The following is a 20,276-nucleotide window of genomic DNA, read 5'->3' as shown; positions in this document are numbered from 1 at the left end:
TGTGTGCGACTCTGAATCAGGGTCCATTGTGTGTATTCTACAACTATTATTCATTTATTAATTTACAGTACATGATTATTGATCCACTTCAATACATTTAGTAAGTAAATGATGCAGGTAATAGGACCAGTATGTTATACCTGGCTGACTGACAAGGAGCCTTTGATGTGGGAAATGTAATGTAAAGTCAGTCTGTTCTGTTTACACCATTAGAAAACGAGGGGGCGCTAATTCATTTCATGCAATAACATGTACACATATTACACGCAGGGAACACAGCAATGAGGCGCAGAATAAGAATAAAGCCAGCAGTAGCAGCATCAGGCTGTGTGCTTTGCTATACTGTAGGACAGATGTAATAATCACCGCCAGCCAAGCCTGGAGAGGAGTCCCCAGTGCAGCCCTCTCCCCGCCCTGGGCAGTACAACCGCACGGCAGCCCCTCCCCGCCCTGTGCAGTACACCCACACACCGGACCCTCCCCGCACAAGGACATTGGCCCCTGATCTGTACAACCCCTTCTCGCTGGTCCTTCCCCGGAATAAAGTGGGATACACACCCTGCAACAGGTAGCATCTCTGTTCTGCCATCTGTACTTTGCTGCAAGCACCCTGTGCTAACGCCTGGCTGCGCTGCTATTGGCATCTCCCTCTCCTCCCCGGGCTCGGCTATCGGGGTATAGTCTGGAGCTGGGTACAGAGACATGGCCACTACGGTGCTGACCATGAGTGCCAGGCTGGGACGATTGGACGAACCTGTCTTCACTCAGTTGAAACCTGTTGCTGGGAATAGGGGGCAGCTGTCCAGCAGAGGAGACCCCTCGTTTGCGGAGGAGATGAAAGTCTCCAGGCTGCTGCCTGATGACATGGTGCAGGTAAGAGCGCCCACCTCATGCCCAATGCCCTGCGCTGGCAGCCTAACGTCAGCTCACTACAAGGTGTGCGCTGGGAAGCAGAGCAGCATGTATGTAACCGATGTGTAACATGTTCTCCTAATAACTGAGATCTATTAAACCAGGAGTGATTTGGCTGTATTCTTCTGGCAGGGCATTCTGTGTCCTTTAGTTCCACAAGATCTGGAAAGTCGCATTTATCATTCAGATTTATATTGTAGCTGCCTCAGCCTGTGCACAGTAACTATGTCTGTGTGTGATTGTACTGTAACCGGCCAAGTCCTACTATTGCCCGCTGTGGGGGTGTCTGTGATGTGTGCTTCTAGTGCCCGCTGTGGTGGTGATGCCCTGCTAGTGCCCGCTGTGGGTGATGCCCTGCTACTGCCCGCTCTGGTGTAAGCGGCACCATGCTGTCAGGCTGAGTGTCATTGCAGGGCGCTGCTGGTAGCTGGGGAGCAGCTGGCTGTCTGTCGCCCCCACACTCCGGCACATGCAGTATAATAAAGTATACACTGGCCTGGGACAGATCCACATGCAAACAACAGCTGGGCCAGCTATAATCAGAAAGGGCTAACCGCACACTGAGCCGGCCACTTCCAGGTTCTCTATTCATTTTCTCCATTTAGCAGCAGATCATTGCGTTCACTTCATGCCTTACTGTTAATAAAAGCCTGTGTGAAATGCTGGTGGTTTGGTCGTACTTAGTTTTGGGTATATTTGGGGTGTGACTGTCTGTTTACCACTTACAACAGCTTTAAAATCTCTATGAAACTGAGTTCAAGCAGGAATTCTAATGATAACCGTAAATTACTGTTCAAACTGCCCTAACTTCTACTCTCTGGCAGTAATGTTACTCTCCAATGGTTAATAGTTCTATAGCTCAGAATTGTGTAAGTGATGTTGACAATAATGAGCTACAAGTCTTTTCCTGTTAATGTGAAAGCTGCAGGCTCTGGCTCAGGAACAAGTAGCAATATTCCTTTCATTGAGGCTGCTCCCAAGCTCTCCCCATGGTAGCCTGCTGTACAGTACATGCAGCTTGGGAAGTGAATTTAGCTTATGTTTGCTGAAGCTGATTTCATGTGAATTATTACACTTGTTTTCCATTTGTCAGCTGATTCATTTTGGGGAATGCTGAGGGGATTAGGAATGACTGGAGATTTTACAGTGCAAGGGGGAATGTAGCATTTGTCCATTTGAAGACTACATGATAAATGTTTTGCTGATGACTGTGTTGGTAATATCAGCCTCTAGCCACCCACGGCCTACAATGCACCACTTGTAAAATAAGCTTGATATGTATCTGGGTAAGGATTACACATGAGGGTGCCGCATCTGCAGATAAATATGGTTGCTTAAATGACCTATTTATTCATTTCCAATTGAAATTTAAACAGCCACCCTGAACATTTCTGATTAGACATTTGTGACCGCTATCGGCTATCATGATCTGGAATACACATAATACACTGTTTAAAATACAGTTTTGTATTCGTAACCAACAGAAAAATGGGATTAAAAATGAACCAAATTTCAGGGGAATACAGACCTCTTTCATGTTAATTATACTGTGTAGTATATGTACCCACTGATGTGTAGGGGGAATTTATAAAGATTAGGGTGAAAGTCCCTAGGATGTGAGACTCAGAACAACTTTTTTGACAATGGGATTTGTTTTTGTAGTTAAAATGTGATTCTTCTATAGACCATAGTGGTCTCTGTGTTATTGCTATTAGAATAGCTTTTGCTTAATGTTTTTTGTTTATTTTTACATTTAGACTAGGTGTGAAATGGACAAGTATCTCTCACCTAATCCAATTCCTGTGCACATGATGCAAGAGCAGAAGAAATACAGAAGAGATAGTGCATCAGGCATTGATCAGTTCTTTAATGACGGTGATGGACTGCCTTACAGTATCAACATGAATGTCTTCCTCCCGGACATCACTCATCTTAGAACAAACTTGTATAAGGCTCAGAGGCCTACAGTCACCCACATTAAGACAGAGCCTGTTACAGTTTTCAACCATCAGACGGATGCTGCAGCCACCCAGCCTCTTCCCGAATTTACGAGCATCTTCAGTTCGCACCAAAACACAGATCTAAATAACATTTTCATCAAACAAGAGCTGCCTTCACCAGAAATCCAGCTCTCTGTGAATCCTCAGCATGGTCAGCTATACCAGCTATTAAGTTCACCAGATATGGACTTGAACTCCACAAACCAGACCTCAGTGATGGACTCTATTAGCAATGCTTCATTGACCACAGATATATCTGGATTCAACACCATGCCTGTATCGCAGACCACAATGAAGCAGTTTCAAGGCATTTCCCAGTGTTCATATAACATGCATGGTCATGGTCAGTTCATGCAACAAGAAGCCACCTACTTCCCTCCTTCACCACCCAGCTCAGAACCGGGCAGCCCAGATCGACAAGCTGAACTTCTCCAGAGTTTAAACCCACCTCCTTCATATGCAGCCACTATCGCTTCCAAGATGGCAATTCACAATCCAAACTTGCCAACACCAGTGCAAATGACACCTGTGACTGTTCAGCCAGTTCGCTACAATCGCAGAAACAACCCTGACTTGGAGAAAAGGCGAATTCACTATTGTGATTATCCTGGTAAGATGCGTTTGCTAATTTAAACCCTAGTGATATCTCAGTTGGATTCAAAGCTTGTAAGGTTATTATACATTGATTCCCTATATGTTTTTTTTATGGCCTTGACAGAGAGATGACATAAAATGATCTAGCATAATATTTTTTAGTACCTGCATGTCTGAAAGCAGTACACCGTAATGCAAAAGTTCAATGTATTTGCCTTGACTTTTAAAAACATAAGAGAGAGTCAGACAAATGACTCTTTTGGTGTTCCTACAAAGTGTTTATGGCATTAGTATGCTTAATTGGTGACACAATTGCTAATGATATTGTGAAAAAAGGACTAATTGACTCTAGAGCTGGATATGTTAGCACACGTGTATCACATGAGTCTGAGATTATGGTTATCAGAGGAAATGACAGGTGACTGTGGATAGCTGTGGGGTTTTTTATTTTATTATTTAAAAAAATGTTTTTCATTTATTGAATGGTTACACCACTTTCCAAAAGTGTTGAACCAGTGCTACGAATAAATGGATACATTTAAAGATCAACTTCTGCCAACTAGTATAGGTGTGAGGCTCTCCTGCCTAGCACTATGATGGTTTGGTAAATCTTCACCACAAGTTCACTAAACCTGATATTCTCTTTGTCTAATTAAGGGGGAGATTTAATAAAGCTTGGAGAGAGATAAAATTTTAGATAAATAGCACTAAGCAATCTGCTCCTGTCATTTTTCAAACACAGCCTGTAAAGTGACAGTTAGGACCTGATTGGTTGATGCTATTTATCTCCAATTTTATTTCTCTCCAAGCTTTATTAAATCTCCCCCTAATAGCCTAGAGAAAATTGAAAGCCAACTACCTGCATCAAAACGTTTTCAAGCAGTTTATTATACAGCTGTGGCCACTTGGCCAATGATCTTCATCGACAAGCTGTTTTCTTTTCAGCTGCAGGAGTCACAGGCGTAGGCCTCTCGTTGTTTTACTAGTAGGAGAGAAGATTAGAGGAAAAAAAACTATTCCAAAAAAATTGTCTGTTTTTTCTTTGTTTTGTATATTTATCACAAGACGACACAATCGAGAATAACTGATTGCAGTTCATCATTTAAGTCATTTATCCTGAGACTGGAGTGTTAAACTGTGATACTATCTTGAGTTGAGTGCTGATGACTTTAATACATTCATAATTGGGGAGTGTTGCCGTGACTCTGTTGCCAGAACTACAAGTGTTTTTGTTTTTTGTTTTTTTATCCAATAACTAACTTCAGCATTTAAAATGGAGTATATACTGTATTCTAGAGATCCGTTTGTGCTATTGTTTTTACATATGTATCAAAGCTTGATGTGAGATAAAATTGTGAAATATATATCACCAACCAATCAGCTGCAAACTATCATTTCTTAACCACAACCTGCAAAATGTAAGTTAGAGGCTGATTGGTTGGTGATATATATCTCACAATTTTATCTCACATCACGCTTTGATACATATGCCCCTTAATGTGTAGAACTTGAAGTATGGTTCAACATATATGAAAGCTTTCTTATCTAGGCTATCATGAGCTTGAATTCAGTAAATTATCACTAAACAATGGCAAAAGTGTGAACTCTTAAAAGGTAACTCAAGTCAAAATGTAAGTTTTTTTTTTTTTTTTTTTTTCTCTCATTAAATAACTCCCTCTGCCAAACTAATAAAACTGCAGGTTTACCTTCATCTACCACACTGTTAAGCAATTAACCATCCACTCACTCTGTGTAACTGATCTGGGGAATTTGGAAGTGAGTGAGTCTTGCACCTGTTGTCAGGATCCTGCTGATTGGAGGAGCCATGTAATGGCGTGAGTCATCCAGTCAGCTGTGTATAGTGCAGGCCATGTTCACTTTCACAATTCTCCAGGCTAAGTTGCCTGGATAAAACTAGGACTCTTATGGCTTTGCTATGTAAGGTGAGGTATAAAAGTAAACGTATATTTTAAATGGAGATATACTTAAAATACAGAGGGACAATAACATGTCTCCATTGATGGATAAGATAATAAAATAATTAGATTTTTGTATGGTGGCGGTCCTCCCATTAGTCTTTTTTTTTATTGTAAGTCATTATATTAGATCAGCACAGAGCCATATATGTTTAGACCTTGCCACTGCATACACCCCCTCACTTTTCTGTCAGCATCGGCATAGTTACCTCTGTTCTTTCTGCACGGTCATCCATACACTTACCATATGGCTAATATATATATATATATATATAATAAAAAATCAAGGTAGACATACTCCTGAGATTTGATATAAAAATTATTAGAATAATACAAAGAATATATTTCTAACTTATAAACATCTTTGTTTATTGTAATCATTTTTATAGTTAACACTCACCGGCTTTGCGCATCTCCCTGGGGACTCCAGAGAGATGAGGCAGCAGCAGCTCAGCCTCGCTTCTGTATAGAAGAGACACTGCTTGCAGAGCTGGGGGTGGGGCCGCACAATGGGCAGTAAGCTGCACAGAAAGAGAGCTAATAGGGGCATGCCTCTGAATATGGGGGACGACACCTTGGATGTGTCATGTGACCAGGAAGTGCACTGCAGTGTTTAGAGATCGGAGCTGTCAGCAGTAACGAGAGAAGACAGTGATGCAGGTAGGAGAATCAATGATCAATGGACACTGAAGCTTAGTGAGGGGAGAGTTACAGTGAGTAGGGGATGAGGCAGGCTCCCAGCACTCAGACCTCTCCAGCCACTGACCCAACCGAGCATCACATATATATATATAATTATATATATATATGTGTGTGATTATGCGGTTGGGTCAATGACTGGAGAGGCACATATATATAATATATTTTTTGCACCTTTAAAGCAAATGGTGCTTGGCCAAAACATTACTTTTACTTTGTGAATTATCAGTTTAATGAATGGCTAGTACTCTAGCTGTTTGTGATTTCACCATTAATAAAGGTTGGTCTTTTCATTAATTTGGAGAAAGGAATGATAGAGAGGGACACAGCATTTGAAATAATACCCATAATACCAGTATAGCCAAAACGTAAATAAAATGGTTTTAATAGAACATGTTCATGTAGCAATTCAAACTTTCATTTTGGCAATAGCTATGTAACGATGAACTATACTGCACTTTCTGATTCTGGAATCTCCCCAGGTATTTTTAGAATGTAAGAATGCAGATGAATATGTGTGGCTAGGAATAACTCCGATTAAATAAGAATAAATATACATGGGGTCTGACAAGCTACATCTGTGTAACATTAATGAAGGGTAATATATTTTTCCCCCATTCTATTTAGCGGGCAGTAAAAGAATGTTTCCCTGAATGTGTGTGATACACTTCTATGCACACAGAGTTCTTCACATGTACTTTGTTGCTACCAGTGAGGTCTCCAGGGAAATGTATTATAGGAATCTATGAAAGTCAGTGTTTTCGGCAGTTTTTTAACTTTGTGAAACAATTTACCGTTTCCATTGTAACAAGCATTGTTTTTCTATTGCAGGTTGCACAAAAGTGTATACAAAGTCATCCCATTTAAAAGCTCACCTGAGAACACATACTGGTATGTGTATTTATTGTTCATGTTAATGGTTAAGTAAATATTATTCATAGAAACCTTTTCTTTTTGAAGTCTGTGTACTTAGTCCTTTTTTTTTTACTTTAAGTTACTCGTTAATGGCTAATTTTGTCATATGCTTTGTTCACTGTGACGGTTAAATTAAATCACCTGGCCATGTATTTTTCGCTTTACTACTTTAAAATGTACCCGTCACCTGCAGTGGAAGCAAATAGTTTATAGTCTGAAACAGTATTAATAAAAATGCCATCTGTCAATAGGAACTTGACAGTTGAAAAGCTGCATTTTGGTTCAGCCCACAAAATGGTGTCTCCAGTTTGTGTTGGTGACTTAGGTGTCTATGTACTAAGCCTTTCAGAAAGATAAAGTGGACGAAGAAAGTGCCCACCAATCAGCTCCTAACTGTCATTTTTGAAACACAGCTCGTAAAGTGGCAGTTAGGAGTTGATTAATTGGTACTTTTTCTCCGTCCACATTATCTCTCTAAGGTTTAGTACATAGACCCCTTAAACTCTTTGATTCCGTTTAGCCCTTATACGTATACCTTATATTGGAGTAGATTTAAAACAAAAGCAAATACCTCTATTCTAACAATCAGACTTAATCCAGGTTTCCTTTTAGAACTGTTATAGAGATACATTGTACGGTAAGTTTACTAAAACTTCAAAAAAGGAAAGGTAGAGGTATTGCCCATTGCAACAAATTGGGTTATAGCTGTCATTTATATACTGCATTAGACAGAATCTGATTGGTTCTATGGGCACTTTTCCTTTTTAGAAGTTTTAGTAAACTTACCCCATAGTGTCTCAATACCAGTTATAATAGGAAACCTGGAATAAGGATGACTGTTAGATAAAAGTATTTGTTTTAAATACGTTTGGTATGGTATAAGATTTAGTAATAGAGTCATTAACAGGGAGTCCCCGTTTCAAAAAAAGGAATCTCAATTTCATGAAAATGTATTCTTAAAACATGTTAAAGAGATTAAGTAACAGATTAATTAATAAACTCCTATTGAATTGTAAATATATTTCTCAAGGTTTGTCCACTTCATCATTTAACATCCTTTACATTGTGTAAATGTACTTACAAGCATCTACAGTCAGACCGAACGTACAACCTGTAACCTTGGAGACCCTATACGAGCACTTCCTACACAGATGATGAAAGCTGAATCTAGACTTTCCAGAATCTCCTGTAGGGTTACCCTGCTCTAACAGCACAAGCTGGGGAAATTCTACACATAAAATGCTAATAGACTGGATTTGCTACAGGGCCATGATTTAGATGGGTCTTTTATCGCAGGCTCTGTTGAGAAAATTTAGTTTCACATAGTCTGGCATAATAAATTATTTTGATTGTTCATATTAAAAATATCACATATGGGCGGGATGCATTCAATGCTGAACATACAGTCAAACCTACTAAAACGCAGTTCTCAGGTATTTGACCTCATTTTCCATATGCACCAAGTGCTTTCCAGAGTTTGGACCCAATAGACAACACCATCTATATATAGCATTCCCTAACAGGAGCCTATCCAATAGGATCCCCTCCCAGGGACGTCTGCGGCTCATGTATGCGCTGGCCGACGGCTATGTATGCACAGGGGGACTCCCGTGTCCTAAACCCGGAAGTCCTCACATCACAAAGGACAGCTGTTATCGGGAGAGTAGTCCTTTGTAAAAATCATCATGCATACAGCGTTTCTAAATGCCGGTATGCATGCGATCATTGGCGGGGATGCAAAGCGGTTCTTGATGCACCCCTCCCAAATTATTTTAAAGGTATATTTGATCGCTTCCTCAACTGTAAATTCAAACTTAAGTGCATGTTATGGTAAAATTCATTGTTGCACAGCCCTGTATAGATTTTTTCATTGCTTGCTCAGTGTTGCTGAAAATTCCCCCAATGTTAGTAACACTCAGCCGAGTGGATCAAGTTCATGTGTAGCTAAATCACCCTGCTGTTTAATTCAAAATAAAACAATGAAGGCCCACTGAAGCATTGGCCATTTCTTTTTCTTGTCAATGCTGCACTTTCTATTTAACCATCAAAAAGCTGCAACTTTAAAAGAAACAAAAATAGCTGAACTTCTGTAGAATAATTAATTTATTCTGGGTGTTCTTATCATCTTACAATACACTGATGATAAGGATCCACATTCATCATTCAGGACCTGGCTGTAACTCTTCACTTAAAGTAATAATTTTCACATTGTTCTTGGCTATAAGAAATGTAAATTATCGCCATTTTAGAACAATGCGTTTCCACATTGCTATGGACACCACTCTTGTTTTTTTTAATCAGTTTATTTTAAATTGTTTTTTATTTTCATGCCTGTGTATGTGTGTAAAGAAGGTATCTGAAAGCTGGGGGTTACTATGGTTATTCTAGCTTTGATAATTGAAGCAGTTATCTCTAACAGCCACTGTAAAAAAATAAAAGAAGTAGAACAAAGGTCTGTTTAGCAGACTGTTACCATGCTAAACAAAAACTGTTCTAAGCAATATGTGCTTTCATAATCCCAGCTTAAACATATTGCTATACAGTGTCCCACACAGATATTGAGTCACTTCTTTATCTGCTAACCTTGGTTCAGCAGCGATCATGGCTAATTTATGGGATTAGCAAAGACCAATTCTTCCTCTGTCTTTCCGCATTTCTAGAGAAAAAAGCTGATTTGTTTGAGGTTTTTTTGAAACTTCTCACAGAACAAATATTACAGCGGTTTTTTATGTATTTAGTTTTAAGTAATGTCTTCTATATTGATAATGTATTCCTTATTGTGTATATAACCATAAAACAAACTGCAGTTGACATAGGCATCTGAGCATGACCTCTCTTCTAGCATTGAGCTAAGCTGTGAAAAAAGTAATTGATATGCTATGCTAACATTGAATTATTTATGGGACTTGTACACTTCATAACGTCTACTCTAATTAACTTTAACAAGTTAAGGTTTCATTAATCAAGAATTGTTTGAACGGTGCACACAATAGCCCCATGCGCTAATTCTTCCTGTTTGTTTTTCTGTATGCTCACATCTGTAACCAGCTTATTGTCAGTCGTATGGCACTCAAAATATCTGACAATGTATCTTTGGTTTAAAAAAATAAAATAAAAATCTTTTTAATCTTTAAATCACTATTATTAAACTAAGTTACCTTCAAAGCAAATCCTAAATTAATAAGATAGTACTGTGCAATTCAATTTAACAAAGCTTTGTTTAATATGTCTTAAATGGCCTTGGGGTATTCTACAGTCCTGTTTATCTGGCCAAACTCGTTCTATAGTAATCGCTGACTATTCAACCTGCATTTTCTTCCTAATCTTCGTTTCATGACAATGGCTTTAAATCACCTGTGAATGATAACCTCCCTTTACAATCTGTCATTTTAAATAAAATAAAAGCCCGAAGCAAAGTTTGTCTGGTGCAAGGAGTCAAAACACTTTCAGAATTTCTTTTGTATCAAAAACCCCTCAGTCTTTCTTATTATTTATTCAACCTTGTTGGTCCTTTCAATCAGTTTGAATACCTCCTAATAGATTTTGTTTCAGAACAAACACAGACAAGCTCTAATACTCTCTTTTGCTAGGAGAATCCCTGTTCTCTGGAGTCTACAGTTTTAAGTAAGAACTAAGCTGGGCAGTTACTTGGCACAATTTAGATTCTCCGGAACATTCTGTGCATTGCAAAATACGTTTACAACATAGCAGATTAAAAATATGTTATTATAGAACCTCAACACAGAGGCAATTCCTGCAAATAAAATAAATCCCTCTCCAATAAAAGTGCAGCTATAAAAAATAGCAGATTCAGTCAGTTCTTCTATGTAGTGTTTACATGCAGTCCTATTGTTATTATCATTTATTTAGTATTAAATGCTTTGCTGTAATGGCTGCATGCTTCCTCATTACAACAAACTATCCAACATGACCTCTTCCACCCTGTTCGGTCCCCAAACTTCCCACAAAATGCATTGTTGCAGTTATAGATGCTAAATGATTTGATAACTACAAGCACCCTTCCTATCAGTTAATTAAATCAGACCAGATCTCTGCTAAAGTGTATTAAATGGGAGAAGCACACCAGGTGGAAGAGGTCATATTGGAGTGTCTGTACCAGAAACCTAAGTACTGCTTGATTTCAAGTACACTTGTATTATCCCTCAATTAAGTTTTCATTATGAAGTCCACAAATCCTATCAACATATATTTACTAACAGTACAATAACTGCTTTTCTGAGCTATTGCACATACCTCTTACATGTTTTCAGTCTGCCTAGCAAACCCATGGTATGTATGATTATTGTCATGTCTAGCCGGGATATGGATGCTTGGCAACAGCCCTATGCTTATGGCAGCTATATCCTGCAGCTCTGCACAGTATGATACTAAAATCCACCTACATTGATTACAGTGCAGAAACAACCGTAACATAACAAGAGTTTGCTATGTAATAATTTACTTGCTAGTTTTGGATTTTCCACATACAAATGTTGTTGTTTTTACATTCAATATGATTCTCTTGAATAACCTCTATACTAATATCAAACAAGGTTTATTCACTGTACAATGTGACCGTGAAACAAGCTGTTTTATACCTCGGATATCATAATTCCTTTAGTACCCTGCTGAGGTGTAGCTCTGATTGATCTATTGAGGTACAGTAGGTATATATTGGCATTTATATATGATGTCCTAGTGATCTCTCTGCTCGTGGCTACAGCTGCGTGATGTGTAATAATAAAGTCCTGGAGAGTTCACATATGTAGAAATCCAGAAACATTTTTTCTTATGGCTTCATATTCTGGAGGAAAGAACGTTTGTTTTTTCCTAATAGAAATCTGTTATTCCATAGTATTTGTGAATACGCAAGGTAATTTAACTTCCGTAGTATGGTGACTGGAGATGTGAGGCTAGCATGACTTACACTGAGAGATGAGTTGCATCCCTATTGTGTTAAGAACAGGTGATACTTGCTCTGTCTCATGTTGCATGTACAATTGTGTGACCACTCAAATGGAACAGGCAAGTGGGGTGGGGCATTGAGTAGAGTGCCGTGAGCAAGTGTGGTATATTATTACTGACTTGGGGTGCTTTCATTCACAAGGCTACCAACCCTCTCTGTGCAAGGATTTATGCACAAAGGGTTCTCCTTACCTTTTCCTTCAAGATGACAGTATGCAAAACTCTTCTTTCTCCTGAGAAATTATATACCTTATCCAGGCCACACACAAGCCACTCCTGAGCTACAGTATCTGTTTCCAACAGAGCCACATTTCTAGGTGGATCAGTTTTCAGGCCAATTACCTGGATCATGTAGAAATCTATAAGGGTTATAGGCTGAAAACCTGACAATTGTGAATGCTAGCAGCTAGGTTAAGGGAATCCTTACTGGTATATGCACACGCGCGCGTCTGATCTTGACAGTTAGCTTTAACACACACACACGGGCACGCAAGGCTCATTGATGCGTGTGGGGAGCAAAAGCTAGCCCGTTTGGTCCAATTCCACAGAAGGGCTACTGTAGCACAAATTGCTGAAAAAGTTAATGCTGGCTATAAAAGAAAGGTGTCAGAACACACAGTGCATCACAGCTATAAAAGAAAGGTGTCAGAACACACAGTGCATCGCAGCTATAATAGAAAGGTGTCAGAACACAAAGTGCATCGCAGCTATAATAGAAAGGTGTTAGAACACACAGTGCATCGCAGCTATAATAGAAAGGTGTCAGAACACACAGTGCATCGCAGCTATAATAGAAAGGTGTCAGAACACACAGTGCATCGCAGCTATAATAGAAAGGTGTCAGAACACACAGTGCATCACAGCTTGCTGCGTATGGGGCTGCAGAATGACCATACTGAGTCCTGTCCACCGCCAAAACTGTCTACATTGGGCACATGAGTCAGAACTGGAACAAGGAGCAATGGAAGAAGGTGGACTGGTCTGATGAATTACTTTTTTTCTTTTACAACATGTGGATGGCTGGGTGTGTGTGGTTGTTTACCTGGGGAAGAGATGGCAACAGGAAGCACTTTGGGAAGAAAGCAAGCTGAAAGAGGACGTGTGATGCTCTGAACAATGTTGTGCTTGGAAACCTTGGGTCCTGGCATTCATGTGGATGTTCCTTGAACACGTACCATCTACTGTACCTAAACATTGTTGCACATCATGTACATCCCTTCATGGCAACAGTATTCCCTGATGGCAGTGACCCCTTTCACAGTGCTAAAATTGCTCAGGACTGGTTTGAGGAACATGACAAAAAGTTCAAGGTGTTGACTTGGCCTCCAAATTCCAGAGATCTCAATCCAATCGAGCATCTGTAGGATGTGCTGGAAATACAAGTGTGAGCCATTGTAGCCACACCTTGCAACTTAAAGGATCTGCTGCTAACATTTTGGTGCCAGATACCACTGGACATCTTCAGAGGTCTTGTGGAGTCAATGCCTCGACTGGCAAGAGTTGTTTTAGTGACACGATGGGGACCTACACAATATTAGGCAGGTGGTTTTAAAGTTAGGGCTAATGGGATAACATATAGGGTGTAAATGCTTTAACAACACGTATTTTTAAGTTATTTTAGTTTTTGGTAAATCCCATGTAAAAGTATATATTGCAGCTCACCTAGAATGTAATAACAGCTGCATGGAACACACAAACTATAGGTCTGTTTCCTGGCAGCACAGTGCATGATATTTCTGGCTTGGAAAGAAACGACTGGTGTGTACTATTTGGCCGTAAATTGGTACCAGTTCCCTCCATGCTGTTTTACTTGAACAGTGCTGACATTTTAACAAATGCCATAGAAGTTCCTCTGAAGTGGAGGAGTAACTGCATTTTGCTGCACGGTGAAATAACTGTTTTGATACAGTCGTCATGTTCCAGTAACTGAGTATAATCACATTACTCTTTGAAGAATAGTATTTTTGATTTAGCACTCTGGACATTTCATTAGAAAAAAAAGGTTTTCGAAATTGGAACGGAATCAAACCTCTCTTGAACATTATGTGAATCGTGGTTTAGTTAACAGTAATCAAATTAATTTCTTCTCTCAATGAGTACTTGTCTCCAGTCTCTTATATACAAGTTAAATAAGATAAATGAATAAACCCAAAGTGCATTGACCCATTTTTTTAAATGAAAAATGGTACTCTCATGTGACATGATGATCGCTTTAATACTTTATCACCTAAAATTTAGGGGTGAGCGGGTTCGGTTTTACTCGGTTTTACTCGGTTCTTATCGCCACTTTACCGCAAATTTGGCTCGATTTTATTCGCTATCCAAAACACATGTTCGGCGACAGCCAATAAAAAGATCCGGGTAAAACCGAGTAAAACCGAACCCGCTCACCCCTACTAAAATTAAGATACCTGTTTTCTTTTTGGTACAAAATCAGTTTATACAGTTGTAGGAACTAGTCAGACTAAAGCTAAGTACACACTGGTCGATATATCAGCTGTTTAGTTGAACAGCCGATATATATTGCGAGCACGTCGGTGGGTGTGTACCCCCAGTATGTCTGTGAACAACATAGTTCAGACATATCATATCTGCTCAGCAGCACAGCAGATGGCCAATATATATTGGTGCATCTGCTGGTGTGTATGGGCAACTCGCTGATCGCTCGTACACATGCATCAGGGACCCGGCGGTGAGTGACTGCTCAGCTGGGGATATAGTCAGGAAGCCGACAGTCTAAATGCCGGCTTCCTGACTCTCTAATCCCGGCTAGGTAGAAATGGCAGGCATCGAAAACTCGACGCCTGTCATTAGACCTACGCCGGGAGACCGACGCCCGGCATACCGGACGAAGGTAAGCCGGGCGCAGACAGCTGTCGGGGGGGGGAGGGTTAGGTTTTAGGGCTCAAAGGGGGGACCTAGGGTTAGGCACCCCCCCTGGGAGGGTTAGGTTTAGGCTAGGGGAAGGGGGGGTTAGGCACTCCCGGTGGGAGGTTAGTGTTAGGCACCCCCCGCGGGAGACAGAGTTAGGCTGCGAGGAAGGGGTGGTTAGGTTTAGGCACTTGGGGGGGGGTTAGAGTTAGGCACTTGGGAGAAGGTTAGGGTTAGGCACCCCTAAGGGAGGGTTAGGGGGGAAAATAGGGTTAGCGATACCTACCTTTTTAACGATCGGGATCTTCACCCTTGCCGGGCTGCCGCTGTCGGGAATTGAAACGTTGGTCATGCGGCCGGTGGTAATACCTACTGCACCACTCAGCTGGGAGTGCAAATTCATATGCCCACCCAGTTGTAATGTCGATGGAACATGCAACAAGTGGCCAATCAATAAGTCTGTATAGCTTACCTGATCGGCCGTTGCGACAATCGGATCCGCCCATCGTCTGATCTGTCAGCGCAGTGTGTACCCATCTTATAATCATATAGGAGCTTCAAGCGATTTGCTCCATTGTGCATTTCCAGATATTACATAGCAATGTTTTAGCGCCATAACATCCCGCGGAGACTTCTTCCTCCTAATTCTGATCATTCAGATGCATCATTAGAATAAAACAGATTCAATTAAGAATTTACAGTACAAATAGCAGGACTTCCCTGGGATAATGGTGACAGAAGGAGACCCTGCCTAAGCAAAATCTAAATAAACTGAAAGTACCTATTTTATGTAGCCTCCTAACTAGCAGTATTTAAATACATGGTCAGCATTCATTTCCTTTAGGTGGTAGGACTGTCTGGAGAGCTCTCAGCTTTCCTTATGATGATGGTCTAGTAATTACATTCACAAGGCCACTGGACAGGAAACAAATACAAGCAAGTGTAACAATAAGGTAGTGTCTAAATCCCCTTCACGGAGAGGACCCTGATGTCATCAGTTAGTGTCCAGTGTCATTCAAGTGGGCATAGAGGGGGAATATAACCATGTAGCGAGCCACCGAACCCGAAGCGTGGTGAGCGTAGCGAACCCGCAAGGGGACAACAAACTTGTCTAAGTGGGGACAACTTACTTGTTTAGCTGTCCGTCATGGGCATGAACTGCACTTCCCCCCTCACTCACGTCACTTCCAGGTCCCTAGCAAGAAAGGAAAATGAGCTCTACCATAACAATAAAACTAAAACAGAAGTAAACATACTTTACAACATATTTTGTTTGTCAAACTTTAAGTACATATCAACTGAAGTTGAAGCCCTCCTTAAACAAAAATGTAGGACTTATAATGGTTATTTTTTCCCCAGTTTCCTAAAACTCTTAATTTAATAAACAATTGCAATATTTGTTTCAAAAGTCAAATTTATTCATTTCAATATTCTATTGATATAAGTGGTGTAGGCTGAAGCAAAAATGGCACTTTGCAATATGATTATTTACCTCATTTCTTGAGTGACTAATGTTTGTCTATTTTGACCTTTCATGTCTGTGGGAACCCAATCAAAGATCAGATTTTCTGGTAGTGGTTTGGTTCAGAATAGGCCATACTACCTTATGCCTAATCATAAAACTTCAGCATGAGGAAGGGTTACATTACTTTATTTTCTGGCCGTAGGAAGTACTGTAACACAGACAGTGGCAGGTTTTTTATTTTGTATTACAAAGCTGCTTTTTAACCCTTTAATAAACCCTTTAACAGATGATATACACCAGTTCTACTTGACATGATTGTAAACCCAATAGTCAGTTAAAAATATGATGTTATACATATCATCTCATTAGGGGCGGCTCTATCAAGCGTCAAAAATACTTTGTGATACATGCTGCCCTCATTTGCTTACCTGCGGTTTTAATGCCTGTATGGATGAATACTTACCTGCCAGGACAACACTTCTGATATAGAGCTGTCTCAGTGGTGTAATAACTTCCAGGTTTATGACACAGGAGTCCTAATGCACATATGCAGCCATCAGCCAGTGCATGCGTAAGCCACAAGGGATGAAGGTGGATCCTTTGAATCCCTCTCCAGGGACTTCTTACGAAAAGAAGCCAATAAGTTTCAATAGGCAACACCATCCATAGGTGGTGTGGCCTATCCGGCACAAGCTATGGAAAGTTTGACTTTCCAGAGCTTATTGCATATGGTCACATTGCAGCCCCATAAAATTCTATGAGGCCTGCTTTACTGCGGTGATCCATATATATTGCAGTGAATTCTCGGGAGTTTTCTGAGGTTTTAACACATTATTTGGATTGATACATCCCGCCCTAAGGGGTCTATTTACTAAGCACTGTTAGGAGACAGAGTGAAAAGTGATAAGAAAGTGATAAGGTGCCAGCCAATCAGCTCCCAACTGTCATCTCACAGGCTGTGTTTGAAAAATGACAGTTGGGAGCTGATTGGCTGGCACCTTATCACTTTCTTATCACTTTTCACTCTGTCTCCTAACACTGCTTAGTAAATAGACCACTAAGTGTTGTATCCAAATCCTGTAAACATGTATTCTGACTACATTTAGCCATCTTCATATAAGATTCACTGCATTGGGATACTAGTAATGTATGATTGAATTCTTAATTGTTTGTTGTTTTTTAATTAGGACATAAGAATTGATAGCATAAATGAAATTGTATTGGGGGTTTTAGAAGATGGATATCTAGGATAAGTAAACAGAATTTACTGAAATATTTGAATTGACAAACCTGTATTTAGGGGCTATAAATATGCACAAAACAGCAAACCTATTGGCAAATGCATACATGTTTCTAGCACAGATAACTGAATTTGTCTATAAATATATATATATATATAATGTTGCTTCCTTTTCTTGTTATAAAATAAGGGATCAGCCATAGGCTGCAATAGCGGTATCACTCGGTGGTCAGATTATCATGAAAAATACTGCAGTTAGAAAGTTTGTTTGCTATTCAAGCAAAACCTTTAAACATAGCAGGTCGTGTCCTCATTTTACTCAATAAAACTAGCAATACAGAACTTATATTGTTTAAAAGATAAATATGTTTCCCTTGAATGTCCTTTTATGACTTATAATAGCTCTGGAGATCAGCATCTGCTCTGACAACTATATCTGTTGTTGGATTTCTTCCCACAGAGGCTGATTATGAGTCACTGAAGGGAGAACACATTTCATCCCTTTTTGATCTTTGTTTATGTATCTCATGTAATTTTTGAAACATGTCTTCACCTTTTTGGGATGGTATTTATAAGTGTGTTTTGCGGTTATGTTTTGCAGGAGAGAAGCCTTATAAATGTACATGGGAAGGCTGTGACTGGAGATTTGCTCGCTCGGATGAACTTACACGTCACTACAGAAAACACACAGGAGCCAAACCCTTCCAGTGCGCAGTTTGCAACCGCAGCTTCTCCCGCTCCGACCACTTGGCCCTGCACATGAAAAGGCATCAGAACTAACCTGGACTCCGCCTGAGGCTCTTCTTCACTATGCAATTTTCTCCATAATGCCTTATCGCTGAAATATAATGCAGACAGTAATAAGTCACCGGTAAGGTAGTTGCATAGGAAACTTTTTATCACCGTTCTGTTGTGGACTGCACCTGCGCGGGGGAGGGGAGGCTGGCAAGAGAAACTGAAACAAGTTTTTTATATGAGAATACGAGTGTTCTCCTCCATCAAAGAATCTTCGCTACAATTATCCTATTTTCTGTTCCTTTCAGTATACAGTAGTTGGCAGTTGTCATCTCAATACAAGTTATTTACATCTCAACACTCATGGGTTTTTAAGGTTCTTTAGCAATGTTTTGACCAAAGCACTGTCTTTACTGTTACAGTGTTTAGTAAATGAAATGAGGTCACAGATGACTGCACGCAAAGGACAAGCCATAAATTATATATATATATATATATATATATATATAGAAAAAAACTAAAAAAAAAAAAAACACTTATACTTGAGCATGCAAGTACATTTTTTTTTTTCCTGTGTATATGTGTTGTTTTTTGTTTTTACAATGTCACCACAATGTTTCTCTGAATTGTTTCAAATGTGTCTCCCCATCTGCAATTAACATGACTTTAATGTTAAGGTTGTTTTACAGCTAAATAAATAAAAAAAAAGCCTTTTACAGCTAACTACCAAAATATTTCATTACTTTGCCTTAAAAGCTGCACTGATTTTGCTATATATCTTAAAGTTTTTACATTTTTTTTTTATTATTCAAGAGCTGTTTCAATTAATTTGTACTTCGTTTAATAAGCTAAATTTAAATATTGCAAGTCTTCACTGAAGCCCCCAAGTTTGGTTCCTGTTAGTTTATGTGCTTCATTATTCAACAAAATGCAAAACATTGGAATGTCCCCTGGCATAGAGGAGAGACTGGCTTGCCTTGTTCTGTAGCAGTTTTTTCTTATAGAATACATTCATATAGAATTATTTGACTGCAGTGATGTGACATATATTAACAGTCTCCTCGCATCCCATGAGTGCACTGACATTTTTTAACTGGAACATAGATATTTTATTCCTGTGAATTTCAGAAGAAATTTTTGCACTTGATCTGTAATTTTTTTTTTTTTGAGGATTTTTCTTTACCTTTAAAATTAACAAGTAGGTTTTCATTTGATATTAATGCTGAAAGCTAAAGCAAAAATGTTCATCATGATAATTTGTTCCGCAATGTTTAAAAAAACCTATGTTAATGGACACAGTAATTTTCAGAAGTTACTATGCAGTTTACTTACATATACTTTCTTGCAGTATAAAACATAATAAGTGTATAACTAAAAATAGATTCGATGAAGGTTTGATGCAGCAAAAAAGCTTAAATTGAAGGAGAATGCAAAGAAAAAAGAACGGAAAATGGAAAGGTTCTCATTCTTTAAAAGTGCTGTATTTTCTTGTCTATTTATTTTGTGGTACAAGTTGGTGTCCTTATTTTTTCTTTTGTAAGATTGCTACTGTATTTTAGCTACCTTTGATAAATTAACATTATTCTAGTCCTTCAATTGAAACTGTAAATACATTACAAATGTAAATAATTTTGTACAACACTTTAATTGTTTATACAAAAGATGTGCACATTTTTTGTTGCTTTATTGTATTTTTATAATTATGGTTATTAAAAAGGGACAAATTACTGTTTCCAAAAGAAATTGGTAACGTCCTTGTACTTATTGACGACAATAAACTAAAGTGCCTAAAATGATCAAGTACTTGTTTGTTATTTATGTCAGTCATTTAATAATAAAACTAAAATTTCTAATATTATAGTATGTGTATTAAATGTTATTACCATTATTCCATTTTTATGAAG

General features: G+C 39.1%; 1 protein-coding gene across 1 annotated transcript; it reads left to right on the top strand.

Moving 5' to 3' along the window:
* Nucleotides 1-558: 558 nt before the first annotated feature.
* On the top strand, nucleotides 559-20,168 carry KLF5 (KLF transcription factor 5). Its single transcript, XM_088457325.1, has 4 exons — nucleotides 559-873; nucleotides 2,670-3,522; nucleotides 7,013-7,072; nucleotides 18,239-20,168. The coding sequence occupies exons 1-4, from the start codon at nucleotides 703-705 to the stop codon at nucleotides 18,415-18,417; spliced, it is 1,263 nt and encodes a 420-aa protein (XP_088313451.1). The 5' UTR covers nucleotides 559-702; the 3' UTR covers nucleotides 18,418-20,168.
* The last annotated feature ends 108 nt before the right edge of the window (nucleotides 20,169-20,276 follow it).

The sequence above is a fragment of the Taudactylus pleione genome, unplaced genomic scaffold, assembly GCF_031769625.1.
Source record: "Taudactylus pleione unplaced genomic scaffold, aTauple2 ptg000041l, whole genome shotgun sequence".
In the NCBI taxonomy this organism is placed as follows: Eukaryota; Metazoa; Chordata; class Amphibia; order Anura; family Myobatrachidae; genus Taudactylus; species Taudactylus pleione.
This window is presented reverse-complemented; position numbering and strand designations above follow the sequence as displayed.

Coding starts and splice junctions, on each gene's coding strand:
- KLF5 (XM_088457325.1), top strand. CDS start 703: ATGGCCACTACGGTGCTGACCATGAGTGCCAGGCTGGGACGATTGGAC. Junction 874..2,669: donor TGCCTGATGACATGGTGCAG/GTAAGAGCGCCC, acceptor TTTTACATTTAG/ACTAGGTGTGAAATGGACAA. Junction 7,073..18,238: donor TCACCTGAGAACACATACTG/GTATGTGTATTT, acceptor TATGTTTTGCAG/GAGAGAAGCCTTATAAATGT.